Consider the following 16560-nt stretch of genomic DNA (forward strand, 5'->3'; position numbering starts at 1 on the left):
CAGTACCGGCTGCGCTGCTGGAGGCGGACGCCGCCGCGCGGCCGGCCGCCGCCGCCGCCGACTCCGCCGACCGGCCTGACCCGGCCGACCTGCAGACAGCCCTGCTCCGGCTGGAGGAGGCCGACAGCAGGTCAGATGGTCGGCCCGGATGCCCCTTCCCCCCGCTCCCCTGATTCCCACCTCCGGGTGGAGGAGGCTGACAGCAGGTCAGACGGCCGGCGTGGACACCCCCTGTCCTCTGCTCTGTCACTCCTCTTCTTAATCGCTCCTCCGCACGAAGCAAAGTTAACAGGTGGCCTTCTGGGCAGATGCATTGTGCCTGACCACATCTTTTGACTATTGTGGCTTGGAACGCTGTGTCCGCCGACTCTTTTGTGTTATGGAATTTCTTTGTCTGTGGTAAGGTGTGGGTACTGTCCGAATCGCTGTTGGGTTAGGTGTCATTTCCATTCATGATCCTGATCGCTCTTTTTCTTGGTCCTTATTTAGCGAGGGGGATGAATTCAGAACGCAGTATGGTTAATATTGAACCCTCAACATTTATCTCCAGTGCCCCCAGGTGTGTGACCCTGTCAGACATGTTTCCCCAGGTGTGTGACCCTGTCAGACGTGTGTCCCCAGGTGTGTGACCCTGTCAGAATGTGTCCCCAGATATGTGACCCTGTCAGACGTCTGTCCCCAAGTATGTGACCCTGTCAGAAGTGTGTTCCCAGGTTGTGACCCTGTCAGAGTGTGTCCCCCGGTGTGTGACCCTGTCAGAGTATGTCCCCAGGTGTGACCCTGTCAGAATGTGTCCCCAGATGTGTGACCCTGTCAGACGTTGTCCCCAAGTATATGACCCTGTCAGAGTGTGTCCCCACTTGTGTGACCCTCAGAGTGTGTCCCCAGGTGCGTGACCCTGTCAGAGTGTGTCCCCAGGCCTGTGACCCTGTCAGAGTGTCCCCAGGTGTGTGACCCTGTCAGAGTTTGTCCCCAGGTGTGTGACCCTGTCAGAGTGTGTCCCCACGTGTGTGACCCTAAGAGCGTGTCTCCAGGTGTGTGACCCTGTCAGAGTGTGTTCCCAGGTGTGTGACCCTGTCAGAGTGTGTCCACAGGTGTGTGACCCTGTCAGAGTATGTCCCCAGGTGTGTGACCCTGTCAGAGTATGTCCCCAGGTGCGTGACCCTGTCAGAGTGTGTCCCCAGTTGTACGACCCTGTCGGAGTGTGTCTCCAGGTGTGACCCTGTCAGAGTGTGTCCCCAGGTGTGTGACCCTGTCGGAGTGCTTCCCCACGTATGTGACCCTGTCAGAGTATATCCCCAGGGGCGTGACCCTGTCAGAGTGTGTCCCCAGGTGTGTGACCCTGTCAGAGTGTGTCCCCAGGCCTGTGACCCTGTCAGAGTGTCCCCAGGTGTGTGACCCTGTCAGAGTGTGTCCTCAGGTGTGTGACCCTGTCAGAGTGTGTCCTCAGGTGTGTAACCCTGTCAGAGTGTGTCCCCAGGTGTATGACCCTGTCAGAGTGTGTCCCCAGGTGTGTAACCCTGTCAGAGTATATCCCCAGGTGTGTGACCCTGTCAGAGTATATCCCCAGGTGTGTGACCCTGTCAGAGTGTGTCCTCAGGTGTGTGACCCTGTCAGAGTATATCCCCAGGTGTGTGACCCTGTCAGAGTATATCCCCAGGTGTATGACCCTGTCAGAGTGTGTCCTCAGGTGTGTGACCCTGTCAGAGTATATCCTCAGGTGTGTGACCTTGTCAGAGTATATCCCCAGGTGTGTGACCCTGTCAGAGGTGAACGACATGCTGCGGGAGCAGCTGGACGCGGCGCAGGAGGCGAACGACGCGCTGACCGGTCAGGTCGAGAAGCTCTCGGACGACTGGCAGCGGCTCTCCGCCGACCTGCAGGCCAAGGAGGCCGCCTGGAGGGAGGAGGAGCAGGTGATGACCGGGTGTGACGCCGGGAAGAGCGAGAGAGCGTGCTGAAACTGTAGGAGCCAGACCCGGTGGGCTGTGTGTCTGGGGACGTCTGGTGTTTGCGGGGTGGTCCGTTTTGTCGGATTTGTTTGTATGTACTCGAGAGTAGGGCGTGAAGTGCAACAAAAAGGGGGCTGAATGGTCGGCGCCCGGTTTTGCTGCTCCTTCTCTCTAAGCAAATACTCTTTTACGTTGTCATATATCGATGAGGACGAGATCTGAAGATAAACAAAGCTTCAAGCGTCTGGCCTGTGTTTTTCATAAGCCTGCTTTTCCGTGAGTTTACCTTTAGGCGCACATTAAGCAGTGAGTAGGCTCTCCTGTAGTTGAAGCTTTTTCGCTCGAGTTCTACAGAACGTACCATTCACTGTATGACCGAGTCTGCTTTTCGGCACACCGTGAGACAAATTGATCTCGTGTTATTTCGAATCACATGACCTGAAATTCCAAATCAAAGGCCCGCATGCACAGTCACGGAGCTCAGATACCGCAGTTTGGTTGCATCAAATAATGATCGGGTCATTACGGTGCTATCTTCTGGATTGCCAGCACAACCCAGAAATGAGCACGATGTTGGACTGGGTTACGGTCAGTGCATCCAGTTGGAGGAGTTCGGGCAAGTGATGGCGTTTTTTTTTTTTACAAATGCCGCTCGTGCTCTGTGTTTACCTTTTTGTCTGGACGAAGCTAATCTGAATTGCTTCCATTTCTGTCCCAGCTTTATGGACATGCTTTGGTTTAAGACGAGAGCACAAACCCAGCATGGCAGGATGGACAGGTGATGGAGATATTGCCCCCGTTTTTAAGATATGATGGACAATTTTTGGTCGGGAGAGAAATTTCCGTTTCCTTCCGTTGAACCCAGGAGATGAACGTCGGAACTGAAATGCGGCCATCGTCACCCAGTGTTCTGGCGGCTTGCGGTCTTCAAATGTCCATGTTTATAAATGGTTTGAAATGTCACCCGTCACCCCCGTCAAACGAAACGGCAACACATCGTATTTCTACCTGCTGCAATGTATGGGCATGGGAGTTATCCTCATCTGTAAGGGACAACTTGGAAGCCAGTTGATGATGTTGATACCGCCAGCCACCTGGCCAGGCCATACTTCACGTTGTGCTGGAACGCCAAAGCATACGCGAAAACGTCTAGGTGACTACCGGGAGTGCTGAAAAGGCGAAGGGGATGTAAACAGTCATTCTAACCCGAAGAAATTCAGTTTTCTTTGGAACGTTGAGGTGTTCGTACGCAACGCAGACTACCAGTTTTGTGAAAATCTGTTCGTTAGAAATCGCATGTTGTGATTAATCGCATATATTACTGTTGAAGCCTTTGCAGGTCAAACCCTTCGAAATGGTGTGCAGGTCTCCTGTTCAGCGGATTGCTTCTGGCTTTGTTGCTGCGATATGTGCGAATGCCTGCTGATGCCATGCGTGAGGCTTACAAAGAAACAAGGCCCAGAACATAGTGATGTGCTGCTCCCGGGCTGTGAGTGATTAATTGTTTTACTCATCCGTCTGTGGGTGGTGTGTGCGAAAATACCGATGTTTATTTATTTTTCCGTGTGAGGGAGGGTGGTGTAGGGTTAAAGGCTTTATCATCGGACGTGCTGCTCCACGGAATAACAGCGGCAGGTCGGGTCAATGGCATGGATGCGCTGGTTGCGAAAGTCTTCGGAGCGTGTGTAATGTCCGTGACGCAACCTGGACTTCAGCTGGGGATTGGGCCCTACTTTCCCTTGCACGGATAATGCAAAATCAGATGGTCATTGCTTCATGTATTCTTACTTCGCTCATAGACGGCTTTGCACGCAGTAGCGCCCTGCAGGTTCAGTTCGGTTCACGACATGTTGGCCGTAACCTCAAGTGTGTTTTGAATTGTCGCAACACAGGCAGCAACAACGCTCATTTTTTCAGCGGCTGTATACATTGAAAATCGCCAAAAAGAAGCACTTGGTTACACAAAATGTATCTTTTCTGTGGGCGACGAAATGGCCTTTAGTAGTCAGCACGCACCTGAACCCCATTTCATCACAGCCCATGGAGATTCTCTTACTTAAAAGTCGCCATGGACTCAAGCTGGTCCGAATTTGGCTGCTATCCACGGCTTGCCCCGGGGGTAATTTAACCTCCGAAGACCTGGACGAGGGGACTGCACCAGCCCTGCCCTACCCTGTCGATGCAGCGCAGTGCGAGTCCATGCGTTGCGGTCAGTAAATCGCCCTCTGGTCACCAGACACATGGGGAGCCATTCCAGAGGACCCGCCGGCGGCAGACCTGGGCTGGGACCCGCCGGCGGCAGACCTGGGCTGGGACCCGCCGGCGGCAGACCTGGGCTGGGACCCGCCGCCGGCAGACCTGGGCTGGGACCCGCCGCCGGCAGACCTGGGCTGGGACCCGCCGCCCGCAGACCTGGGCTGGGACCCGCCGCCGGCAGGCCTGGGCTGGGACCCGCCGCCGGCAGACCTGGGCTGGGACCCGCCGCCCGCAGACCTGGGCTGGGACCCGCCGCCGGCAGGCCTGGGCTGGGACCCGCCGCCGGCAGACCTGGGCTGGGACCCGCCGCTGGCAGACCTGGGCTGGACCCTCCGCCCGCAGACCTGGGCTGGGACCCGCACGCCTGCATACCTGGGCTGGATCCGCCGCCCACTCAGAGTCATTCAGAAGGACCCGCCGCCGGCAGAACTGGTCTGGGACCCCCGCCGCCCACCTCAGAGTCTTCCATCACCGCCGCCCACCGACCCACTCAACCGCGCCGATATCACCATCGTGTGTGCCAGATTGTGGCAAGCGCGGGCTATCTGCTGCGTCGAGTGCGCACCTGTGTGCGGGCAGGGGCCGCGGTGTGGACCGGATAGCCGGAGCGTTAGTGCAGGGCTCAGCCGAGGCCGCCGAGGCGAAAACACTCGGTGGTGTGTCGTTTTTGTGCGCCTCGATTCACAGGGCCTGTGTCTTACCAACACTCGGTCCCCCTCGTCTCCAGACCTCAGCAGCTATCAGAGCACCGGGAACTGGCGTGCAATCTGCTGGTGTGTGTGTTTTTTTAGGTTTCTTATTCCGGTCCGTCGCGTCCTGCACACCAGGGTCCCCCCCCCCCCCCTCAGGCCTTCAACTACGACTTCCACGATACACAACCACGCGTCTCCAGACCTTTGGTAACTACTGCAGCAATACCTGACACCGGGCCTCCCTCCACCGGACCTTCCACTAGCTCAGCGGTTGCTAGGTGCGTAACTCCAGCCTCCTTCCCTCAGACCTACAGCAAGTACTACAGCGCCGAGCACGCCCGCACGCTGCGCCTGTGGCAGACGGTGGTGGCGTTCCGGCGCGACTTTGGCGACCTGCGGCTGGCCACGGAGCGCGACCTGAGCCGAGCCGGCGGCGAACTGGCGCGTCTGGGCCGGCGCGCCGCCGAGCTGTGCGCCGCGCTGCCGGTCGGGCCGCCGGCCGACGGCATCGCCGGCGGCGGCGACAATGCTCAGGTCAGCGGCGGGCCCGACCATCAGGGAGGCGTTGGTGGAGGGGCTGAGGACGAAACAACGCACTGGCGGGCCCGACCATCAGGGGAGGCGGTGGAGGGGTGACTGAGGACGGGAACAACGTACAGATCAGCGGCGGGCCCGACCATCAGGGTAGGCGGTGGTGAAGCGGCTGAGACGGGAACAACGTACAGGTCAGTGGCGGGCCCGACCATCAGGGGAGGAGGTGGTGAAGCGGCTGAGGACGGGAACAACGTACAGGTCAGCGGCGAGCCCGACCATCAGGGGACGCGGTGGAGGGGTGGCTGAGGACGGGAACAACGTACAGGTCAGCGGCGAGCCCGACCATCAGGGGAGGCGGTGGAGGGGTGGCTGAGAACGGGAACAACACAGGTCAGCGGCGGGCCCGACCATCAGGGGAGGCGGTGGTGAAGCGGCTGAGAACGGGAACAACGCACAGGTCAGCGGCGGGCCCGACCATCAGGGGAGACGGTGGTGAAGCGGCTGAGACAGGAACAACGCACAGGTCAGCGGCGGGCCCGACCATCAGGGGGGGGGGGGCGGTGGTGGAGCGGCTGAGGACGGGAACAACGCACAGGTCTGGCGGGCCCGACCATCAGGGAGGCGGTGGAGGTGCTGAGGACGGGAACAACGCACTGGCGGGCCCGACCATCAGGGAGGCGGTGGAGCGGCTGAGGACGGGAACAACGCACTGGCGGGCCCGACCATCAGGGGAGGCGGTGGAGGGGCGGCTGAGGACGCCGATGTTTGCGGTGTGTAGGATGGGCTCGGAGGATTGATTCTCGCTGCTGTCTGCCAGCCTTTTAAGCGTCATTTTCAGTTCATGTTCTCGTTGATCCGCTACATAGTCAATGTTCTGTTTCTGGTGAGTCTCCGTGCGTGTGCCCTGGTGATCAGCAGCTACTACTCTCGAAATGTGGCGCTCACGGCTGGCGAGGAAGCTTTAGAGCATCGATGGGCACGTTTCTCCGTGAATGATCCCGTCCGGTTGCTGCCGGTGTATCACATCGCTAGTGAGCTGTCTGACGAGCCCTACGCTGGTGTCAAGCGTAGTTCTAAAACTGGGTCTCATTTGGAGCATCAGCTAATAGGGCACGATCGACGGTAGAATCGACGTTTAAAGCCAGGAGACCAGACCAGTAGTGGATCCTCGCAACAGTAGCCTGGGAACGGCTGGAACATCTTTTGCGGGACAAGCGCATCTATTTTGACCTGTGTTTACGTTGCTGCATCTCTGCACCAGATACAGAACAAATCTGACGGATGGATTTGACCGAGCAAGCAAAGCCTGTCTTTGGACAATCGAAGGTTATATCCTTACCTCCCAGTTAATTCGGTAATGAAACTGTCGTCGGCTAAACACGCATCGCTCTTGGGCGCAGGCGGCAGCTGCTGCGGCGAGTATCAGTGTGCTGGAGAAGATGCAGGAGATGCAAAAGCAAGAGATGACTTTCCGCTCCAAGACGCGAGAGCTGGAGAGCAAGCTGAAGGAGCTCAACAGCCAAGTACGCTGGAATGTTTCGCATTACTTTTAATAAGCTACGGCGCCTAATGTCCTATGACATCAGGCGATGCAATTCCTCATGTAATTCTTGATTCCAGCTACAAAAAAGTAAGCATTTGCCAAAGCACCCAATACAAATGCAACGGAAACGTGTCTTACCTTTCTTCGGTAACATGGCGTTCTTGTCCGCGTAGATCACCACTGGCCGGGAAGAAAACAGGGAGAAAGAGAGGGAGATCACATCCCTCAAGAAAATCATCCACAACCTGGTGAGTGCTGAGTTTGTTTCCCGTGGCTGCATGCTCCTCCTATCCAGTGATAGCTAGTGCTAGGTCACGCACATTTTATTGACATCGGTGGCATGTCCGGTGCTGGCTCAGTTACCATTCAGTGATCACCCACCCAGTGACTGTTCAATGACCACCCACCCAGTGACTGTTCAGCGATCACCAACCAAGTGACTGTCCAGCGATCACCAACCAAGTGACTGTCCAGCGATCACCCACCAAGACTGTCCAGCGATCACCCACCAAGTGACTGTTCAGTGAACACCCACCCAGTGACTGTCCAGGAACCACCTGACTGTCCAGGGACCAACCACCCAGTGACTGCGCAGCGCCCGTGCGATGACGAGCCGTCGCTGGCCGGCAGGAGTCGAGCTCGGCCGAGCAGCAACGCCGCCTGGAGGCGCACGAGCAGCTGCTGCAGGACGGCGAGGTGCTGGCGCGGGCCGTCCGCGAGGTAGCGCAGCTAGCGGCGGCACAGGCCGAGCCGTCCGAGCAGCAGCAGCAGCCGCAGGAGGGGGAGGACGCCGACCGGCTGCCGGTGCTCGTCCAGGCCACCGCCCTGGTCAGGTCAGTCCACGGGTCGGGCCACGTCAGGACACCGTGGGGTCAGGTCAGGTCAGGTCAGTCTTCTGGTGAGGACAGCTCCCCGTCCCGCTGATAAACATTGTTTGTCTGTGCGACTGACACGACCGGTCCGTCTACGTGCCTGACGTCGCTTCTGCCTGTGTAAGAGTGATCGGCTGAATCTGTGCAGTTCGCGCATGATCTGTACAGCCTCTGACACGGTCGGCTTCTATACGCTTTTGCGTATGTAAGAGTGATCGGCTGGATCTGTGCAGTCCGCACATGACCTGTACAGCTGCTGACACGGTCGGCTTACACGGTCGGCTGACACGGTCGGCTGACACGGTCGGCTTTACGGCCACTGACACGGTCGGCGTGACTTGCGTCGGTCGTCGTGAGGTGATGCCGACATGACCGGCAGGACGCCCTACGGTCCGGCGCCGGCCGGCTCGCCGGTGCCGGCCGTCACGCTGGCTGAGAGCACCGTCGCGGCCGTGCAGGCGGTGCTGAACAGGCAGCAGCTGCGTAACCACGAGCTCCAGGTGAGCCGGCGGCCGGGGGTACGCCCCGAGGCGTGCCCTCTGGTCACGGGTCGGCCCCGGATTCGTACCCCTAGCTATGTGGTCAGAAACACGTTTCAGAAGTTGATCGATGCCGTAAGCTTTACCTGGGCTTTCGGCCTGCCACCAGAGCCGAGTAACGCCGATATGGAACAACGAGCCTGACAGTCAGTCTGGGGTCTGAAGGCCGGCGCAGCATCCCAAGGTTTGTCGGTCGCTGCCTGCGTGTCACTGCCGGGCACGTGACTCCCTCTGGCGACCTCACGAGTTGATGTGGCCGGCCTGCGCGCGCACCCGCGGGCTCGGTGTGCGTCGTACCTGTAACTAGCCCGTGACCCCTCCCCTCCCCCTCTCTGCCGGCCGGCAGGTGAAGCTGAACAGCTCGGCGGAGCAGCTGGCGCAGCTAGGCCGCCGCTGCGCCGAGGCCGACCAGCTGCAGCAGCGGCTGCAGGCGCAGCTGCTGGAGCGCAGGAGCGGCACGCTGGTCACGGATGCGCGAGCGGGACGAGTCGCGCCGCCAGGCGGAGCGCGACCAAGCTGCAGCTGGTGACGCTGACCGCCGAGCGCGAGCAGCTGGAGGGCCGCGCGCGCCGGACTCGTGCAGCAGGTCAGAACTCGGCGACCCTGCCCTCGCTCGTGGTCTCTCCGTCTCCTCGGTGACTTATGTCTGAGAGGCAGAGGGAGAGACGGCGAGAGATGCTTGTTCTATCGTCACGGAAGGCACATGTGTCATCAAAAGAAACGACGTGCGCGCGTGGCATGTGGCTCTGGGGCGGGTAAGATCCCTGCGAGGGAGGGACGGGGGGTTGGCTCCGGATCATGAAGACCGTAAGATGCAGCCACACTCGGCTTCCGTTGCAGCCGGCGGCCCACGGTCGCCGATGACCCCAGCAGGCTGAGTTGGTTGTCGATCGCTTACCACACCGGGAGCGCGTGTTCCCCTCAGGGCGGGGGAGAGCAGGGTTTTTGCCAGGACCGGGCCAGGACCGCCGGCGCCCACTGACCTGGCAGTTGGGTGGTCAGGACGTGAGCTGTGGGGCGGGCTGGCCACAAGCAGCCGGCGAGATGTCAAGCGTGGCGGCCGAGTCAGGATCGTTTTTTTTATTCATGAATTGGCATGCGTTTTTGTTTTTGCTCCTGGATTGTTAGCAGGCAGTGACGAGCTGGCGTGGTGCTGCAGGTGGAGACGCTCAACAGCGAGGCTGACAGTGTTCAGGCCAGTGTCCAGGAGCTGCGGAAGCAGAAGGACGCTCTGGAGGACGAACAGCACCACCTCAGCTCCGAAGTGGAGAGACTGAAGTCTGCACTAGAGGACTGGTGAGGGAGCGCCTTCCTCCGCGGCGGGTGGTGACGCGGGCACCGTTGGTCCACCCATGGGCCACTGTGGACACGAGCTGGAAGGACTGCCTTTATCTGTGTGTCTGCGTGTCTCGCCGGCAACAGTAGGGGACAGTTTTTGCTGTCCAAAGATGTTGAGGTGTCATGCACTTCTCAGGCCTGGACCACTAGGTGTCATCCTGGTGAGGGGGGACTAAGCTGGGGCAGGATGTTGGTCCGTCTGGTTCGCTCTAAATGACGCGTTTGTGTGTTAATGAACTTCTAGATGCTTCGTCAGGAGAGAATAGTGCAACTTTGTAGTGGTTTTAAACTTTGACAAGAGAACGGTTTGTGTGTCTCCTAGGTCGACAATGTGAAGGCTCAGCGCTTCCGGCTGGATTGGTCCTTGTCCTTGCCAGTACATGACATCGTAACATCTTTGGGCAAAAACTCTCCGTTAAGCCTGGGTCGCTCTACTGGGCTGAACCTGACGGGGCCATAATATACACAAAAGTTATGGGTGATCCCATGTGACCGCGTCCCAGAGTGAACCTCACAAGGTATGCAGGCAGCTCGTTTAATTTTTAGGTCCGACGATCCCTACAAGTGCCTGCTGGCGACGGAGTGATGCGTGATGTGTGATGACCCCTGCCATTATCGGCTGGTGGCCGTGTTTAATGTGTGATGACGGCAAGCAATGTCTACTGATGTCCATGCCTGATGTCTTATTTCCCCAGCCATTGTCCGCTGGTGACCGCACCTGATGTGTCATGTTTAACGCCCGCAGCCAGCGCCTGCTGGAGGACAAGACGGCCAGGTCGGCGGAGCTCCGGGAGACGCTCGTGGCCCTGAAGGAGGAGCTCAACAGCACGCGACTGGAGCGTGACGTGATGGCGCAGGAGAAGGCTGAACTGGACGACATACTCGGAAAAACGGAGCTTGACAAGGGTGCGGCTGCCGCGTCGCTCAGCGTGGCCCGGGTGTCTGGGGGTATGGGTTTGGTTCTGCGGCTAGCTTTTCAGTTAACGAAATGCCAGTGACGAAGCTCAGTTGAATGGCTTGAAGTGGCTAAATGAAATGCAGCTCAGTAGAGATCAATTTTTACGTCACTGTTTACAAGCTTTCACTCTTGCGCTACACCAGAACGATCTTGAGCACGGCAGATCACGTAGCAGTCATTTGCTGACCGCTCTGTTCCATAGGTGGTTGATTGAGCGGCATTTGCTGATAATCATCTGCGGATCCCGGGCTGGGCTAGTAGGGGGCCGATGTGCCCTGACCCCAGGTCACGCCCTGACCCGTCTGACCCCAGGAGACCTGGAGGCTCAAGTGACCCGTTTGGAGGCGGACGAGGCCGCTCTTCGTGACGCCCTGCTGAAGATCCAGAACCTGAACGAGGGCCTGGGCGTGGACAAGATGGACCTGAGTCAGATGGTGGAGCAGGTGGGGAGCGGTGCTTCGCTGCACGGGCGCCAGTTATCGCCTTCCAGCCAGACGTTATTAAAAGCTGTATGGGGGTGCTTGGGGTTGTGGTCTGTGCTGAGGGTGTCACGTTGCGAAGACCCTGACCCCGCCACCCCCGTGGAAAAATGCCACCTAAACGGCAAGTTTGTATTGCCTCAGTCTGCTGGCCAAATGGAACGAAGCTTGTTCGTTTCGCCTGGCGACATCATAACACGTCCTCCCGTTGCCAGTGCGGCGCTCTCCTTCCCAGCGGCCAGCTGACCGGCCTGGGCCGGCCGATCCTGGTATGCTGCGTCGGGGCCACGGCAGAGCGGCGCGCGCGTCGCTGCCGCTCCAGGGGTGACGCAAAGATCTGGCGCCCGGGCCGTCTGTGGCGCGGGACCGTCCCCTGCCTCCGGGGGTGGGGTCCGTGCCCCGCGGTGGTGTGTGTGCCCCGTGTCTCGCGCTGACCTAGTGCCAGTCAGCCGGCCGCCGGACGGCCGCTGACTCCGCCGATCGCGCGCGCCGCTCTGCCGCGACAGCGGCCGATCCGTCAGTTCCGCATCTGTCCGGCAGATGGCAGCGGAGGCGGCGGCGCTACGCTCGGAGCGCGCCTCGCTGGACGCCGAGCTGGCCGCTGAGGAGGCGCTGCTGCGGGCGGAGCAGGGACGCACGCTGGCGGAGGCCGAGCGACTGTCGCTGCAGGACAGTCTGACGCAGAGCGAGCAGCAGCGGGACAAGGTCAGTACTGCGCCAGGCTCGTTCGAGCCGCGCCAAGCTCGTCCGAGCCGCGCCAGGCTTGTTCGAACCGCGCCAAGCTTGTCCGAGCTGCGCCAGGCCTGTTCGAACCGCGCCAGGCCTGTCCGAGCCGCGCCAGGCTCGTCCAAGTCGTGCCAAGCTCGTCCGAGCCGCGCCAGGCTTTTTCGAACCGCGCCAGGCCTGTCCGAGCCGCGCCAGGCTCGTCCAAGTCGTGCCAAGCTCGTCCGAGCCGCGCCAGGCTTGTTCGAACCGCGCCAGGCTTGTGTAAGTCGCGCCAGGCTCGTCCGAGTCGTGCCAGGCTCGTCCGAGCCGCACCAGGCTTGTCCGAACCGCGCCCGCTGCAACGCTAAAGGGCGCGTTTACTGCCTCAGCTGGGCTGAGGCAGTAAACGCGCGTGGGTTTCCAGCCTTCGTGGCGTGGGTTTCCAGCCTTCGTGAGTGTGGTGTGTGTGCGGTCTCTACCGTTTGACCTCATCTCCGTCACCTGACATGACCCGGTGTCTTCGAGCGCCTGACCAGATGTGTGAGCTCGTGATCCTCCAGCTCCTCGACCGACCTGACATGACGCTCCATGACCCCCGTGTGACTTCAGCTCTGTGACCCCGAGTGACCTCAGCTCCGTGACCCCGCGTGACCTCAGCTGTGTGACCCTCCCTGTCCGGCAGCTGGATGACCAGGTGTCTGAGCTGCTGGCGGACCAGTCGGAGCTGGAGAGCCGGCTGGCGGCGCTGGAGCGGCAGCGTGCCGCCCAGCAGGAGGAGCTGTCGCGCACCAGACTCGACTACGAGCGCGCCAAGGCCGAGATGAACCGGACGGCCAGCGAGCGCGAGACGCTGGCGCGTGCTTCCGGTGAACTGCAGGTCCGTCAGGGAGACGGGACAGGAGGCGTCATGGGGGAGGGGGGGGGGGGGTTGGCAGAAGAGAGGCGTGAGGTTCTGTGCTCGCTGTTCCTCGGGGGCAGTGGAACGACGCAGCGGATTGGACGCGGGATGTGACGTGTGCTCACTGTGTCTCCCGATATCCGACCGACCAGCGCTGTGTGGTCAGAGGGCTCGGTGGTCCTGTGACGTCTCTGTGCGGTCATGGGGGAGCCGCGCCGCGGTCTGGCGGCGCTCGGCCGCCGTGTCGGGTGGGCGCGCGCCTCGGTTTGACCGCGGCCCGCTCCACAGGCGCGCCACGCGGCCCTGCAGAAGGAGCAAGCCAGTCTGCGCGAGGTGCTGGCCGCCGTGAGGGCTGAGAGTCAGCACGCTGAGGTACCGGCAAGCGCGGCGGCCCGGCGCCGACCTCTCTCTCGAAGGCTCCAGTCGCAGGCAGACTGCGCTGGCGATGGCCGACAGGCGCACCGAGCTCTTCACGGTGCCGGTCGCTGAGGGCTCGAAGGAGTGGCGCAAGTTGTCGGCGTCGCTCAAATGGATATATGTTTTGGAATGCTGTGACGAGCCATGATCTATACTCAGGCGGAGGCGTAGACTAATTTAAGTTTTCACGGGGAAAGGCGTACAGGCCGGAATGTCATTAAGGGCTTCATTCGTCGTGGACAAGGATACCAGATGACAGACGTGGACTGGGTCGGCAGATGCAACTTTACGAGAAGAGTTGCGCTCTGGAGGCGGCCGAGACGGCGCGCCGGCAGCTGGAGAAGGACAACAAACAGCTGACCCTGCGGCGGGAGGAGGTGCAGAACCAGCTGAACCTCGCCCGGCGGGACATGGACCAGGAGGGCGGTGAGTCGAGATGTCGTGCGAATGGTGCGCGCGCTGCCGGCAACAGTACAGAAATACCGAGTGCTGTCTCAGGTGTTTTGATTCTACATGGGCGTCTGTGTTTTAAAACTGTGAGCGCCGGTAAAGCAATGTATGACGGACGTAGCAGCTGACGTTGAATTGAGAACATTCACATTCTCGACCTAGGAGGGTCTGGGAGGAGAACGAATACAAACGCTTGTCCATCCTGCGTGATTGGTCTGCCCGCGGTCACGGCGGTCACCTTGCGCCGGGGCTGCGGGAGGTGTGTGTTGTAATGAGGGCAGACGTTCCGTGGCCAGCCCGCCTTGTGACCGCCTGTCCGAGCTGAGCGGTCGTCGCCTGTTGGCCACAGGGCAGCTGCGTGAGAAGTGTGACGAGCTGCAGCGCAGGCTGGAGGAGGTGCGCACCGAGCAGGCCCGTCTGCTCTCCAGTCAGCAGCACCAGCACGATGAGGAGGCGGCCCGGCTCACGCGCGAGAAGGTGACTTCTTCTCTCTTTCCTCGGCCCTTCTCTTGTGCTCCTTCGGCCTATTTATGTATAGGGTACCTCTCTTCTGCAACGCGTCGCGCGCGCGTGCTTTTGGGCGCACGGGATAGACGCTGGGTGTCCGCTGGAGCATTCATCCGCCCGCGTGCCAGAGGAGCCACGTCTGAGGGTCTCCCTGGTGGCTGTTCGCACCGTGTCTGGCCGGTGTGTCCTGCTGCGCGCCGACGACCGCCACGTCCCGGTCCTCGGTGTGGCGGCCGCTTCGCCGGGGCGTCGCTGACGAGCTCTGAGCGCCGGCGGCCGCTGACGCCCCCCTTACCCCTCACCGCGGTAGGAGGAGGCGGTGCGTGCGCTGGAGTCGCAGCTCCAGAAGTCGGCTCATGCCTGGAGCCGCGAGCAGGATGACCTGCTCGGCCAGAAGAAGCAGCAGGTGCAGGCGCTGCAGCGCGAGCTGGCGCAGCAGGCGCGCGCCGGCGAGGCGCAGCTGCTGGCCGTCGAGGAGAGCAAGCAGCAGGCGCTGACGCTCGGTGCGTGACCTTTATCCTTGTCCTCCTTTCATCACACCCCTGTCAGTTGCGGTGCAAGGTATAGTGTCTCCGTGCAGACCGATGTCCTGTGTTTTGGATCATCGGTGATTTATGCCATGTGTTCAGGAGCCCCTGCGTTGTGCATGCCTGAACTCTGTCGCCTTTTGCCCTGATCTTCCACGTGCTCTAGCCTTCTCTGCGCTGCTACATTCCCGCGCTGTGGCATTATTCCTGCAGTTTGGAGCCCTGTTCTGTGACATTACTGATATGTTTACCAGTCTGTGCTCCTGTGCGCTGTTCCTCCCCACTCTGTCCGAGTTTATCCGCGTGCCGTACCTCCTTGTACCGCCGCCGCTGCCGCTGCCGCTGACGGCCTTTGGACTGTCCGTATGTAGCGCAGCAGGAGCAGCAGGCGGTGCAGCAGCGGCTGCAGCAGGCGCAGCAGCAGCTGGAGGAGCACCGAGCCGAGCTGGAGCGGCTGCGGGGCGAGGCCTCCTCGCACGGCCAGCTGTCTCGCTCCAGCGTCGGCGCCCTACACACGGACATCTCCCGGCTCCGCACGCAGATGGAGGACAAGGCGTGAGGGCGGCGTACTGGGCCCGCGGACAGGCCGGCCTTTAGGGCGATGACTTTGGTTCCTGAATAGCTGGGTGTAATCAGATATGAACAGAAACGCGCAGCTTGTGCTGAAGCCTATCGTGGATATTGTACAGGTTGATGTCAGGGCAGCGGCGAGAGGGCGGCGGGGGTCCTGGAGGGTTGTGGACTCGTGTGTGGATGCCGAATGAGGCAAGCGAGAAAGAGAACGTGTCACTGCGGCTCTATGTTGATACGTTACGATCTTTAGATGCTACAATATTCTACTGCAGTCTGCCACTTTTTTGTACGTATACTTGACTGCCATGAGGCCAAGTATTTCTCGCAGGCCAAGTATTTGTACTTATTTTCTCCGGCAGGATCACTCACGAGAAGGAGGTGGCGTCACTCTCCAATCAGATCTTGGACGCGCAGCGCCAGCGTGACCTGACGGACGCGGCGCACGGCCAGGTCAAGGTCAAGCTCAAGGTCACAGAGGAGCACCGCGACAGGCTGGAGCGTGACCTCACCGAACTCAACCGCAAGCTCAGCGAAGGTGGCTGCGGGGGTCGCATATGCTTTGCTTAGCAGGCCCCTAAAGGGGGGAAACAGTGCTCTCCTTTGTAGGATCATGTTTTGTGGAGACATCCATTCGGCGGAGCCGAAATTGGGCATTGGTATTCTGAGGTAAAGGAAAATCAAAGTGATGACGGCGCGGACAATGGTACGCACATCCTGATCGGCTACAGTGGTGAACTAGTGCACGACACTCGTAATACATCAGTGCGTCATGCACTGGCGCATCATTGTGCGCTGTGACGGCACATTGATAATGCATTAGATGGTATCTTATGTTAGGTTTGATGCAAGCAGGGGCCCTATAGATGCGCCGGGCTTGGGAGCCCCTGTCTGCAAGACATCGCGGCGCCACTAAAACATGATCATCCACCAGTGGATCCACTCGTCTTCGGCTGATTCATCAATGTGGCCCTGCTTTACTTGCGCTCGGTGCTTTCAGCCTCGTGGCTCTGTTCCACATGTATGTATTCCGTTCCAGCGGAGACCCAGAACGCTGACTGCAACCGTTCTTTGGCGGACACCAAGCGGGCTTTGCAGGAGGCTGAACATGAGCTGGCAACGCTAGATGGCATTAACGGCGAGCTGCGTGACAAGATTAAACCGCTCGAGGCTGAGAAGGGTGAACTCAAGCGGGTCCTGGACGAGGCCAACCAGAGAATAAGCAGTGAGTGTGTTTTTGGTTCAGTAGGTAACCTTCTGCTTGATATGAGGAAGCTGGATTCAAAATAACCCAAATATGTGAAGTGTATTTGACTTGTATCG

At 59.9% G+C, this 16560-nt stretch overlaps 1 protein-coding gene across 1 annotated transcript; it reads left to right on the plus strand.

The window, feature by feature from the left end:
• The first annotated feature begins 84 nt into the window (after positions 1-84).
• LOC119089940 (rootletin) lies at positions 85-14651 on the plus strand. The gene is made up of 16 exons (XM_037212742.1): positions 85-130; positions 1751-1916; positions 5207-5326; positions 6835-6957; positions 7608-7668; positions 8207-8349; positions 9548-9684; positions 10472-10632; positions 10997-11127; positions 11379-11432; positions 11773-11868; positions 12551-12745; positions 13055-13138; positions 13462-13609; positions 13983-14110; positions 14451-14651. Exons 2-16 carry the CDS (start codon positions 1779-1781, stop codon positions 14649-14651), a joined length of 1920 nt encoding a protein of 639 aa, XP_037068637.1. The 5' UTR covers positions 85-130; positions 1751-1778.
• Positions 14652-16560: the final 1909 nt, after the last annotated feature.

The sequence above is a fragment of the Pollicipes pollicipes genome, unplaced genomic scaffold, assembly GCF_011947565.3.
Source record: "Pollicipes pollicipes isolate AB1234 unplaced genomic scaffold, Ppol_2.1 Scaffold_3087;HRSCAF=3621_pilon_pilon_pilon, whole genome shotgun sequence".
Taxonomy (NCBI): Eukaryota; Metazoa; Arthropoda; class Thecostraca; order Pollicipedomorpha; family Pollicipedidae; genus Pollicipes; species Pollicipes pollicipes.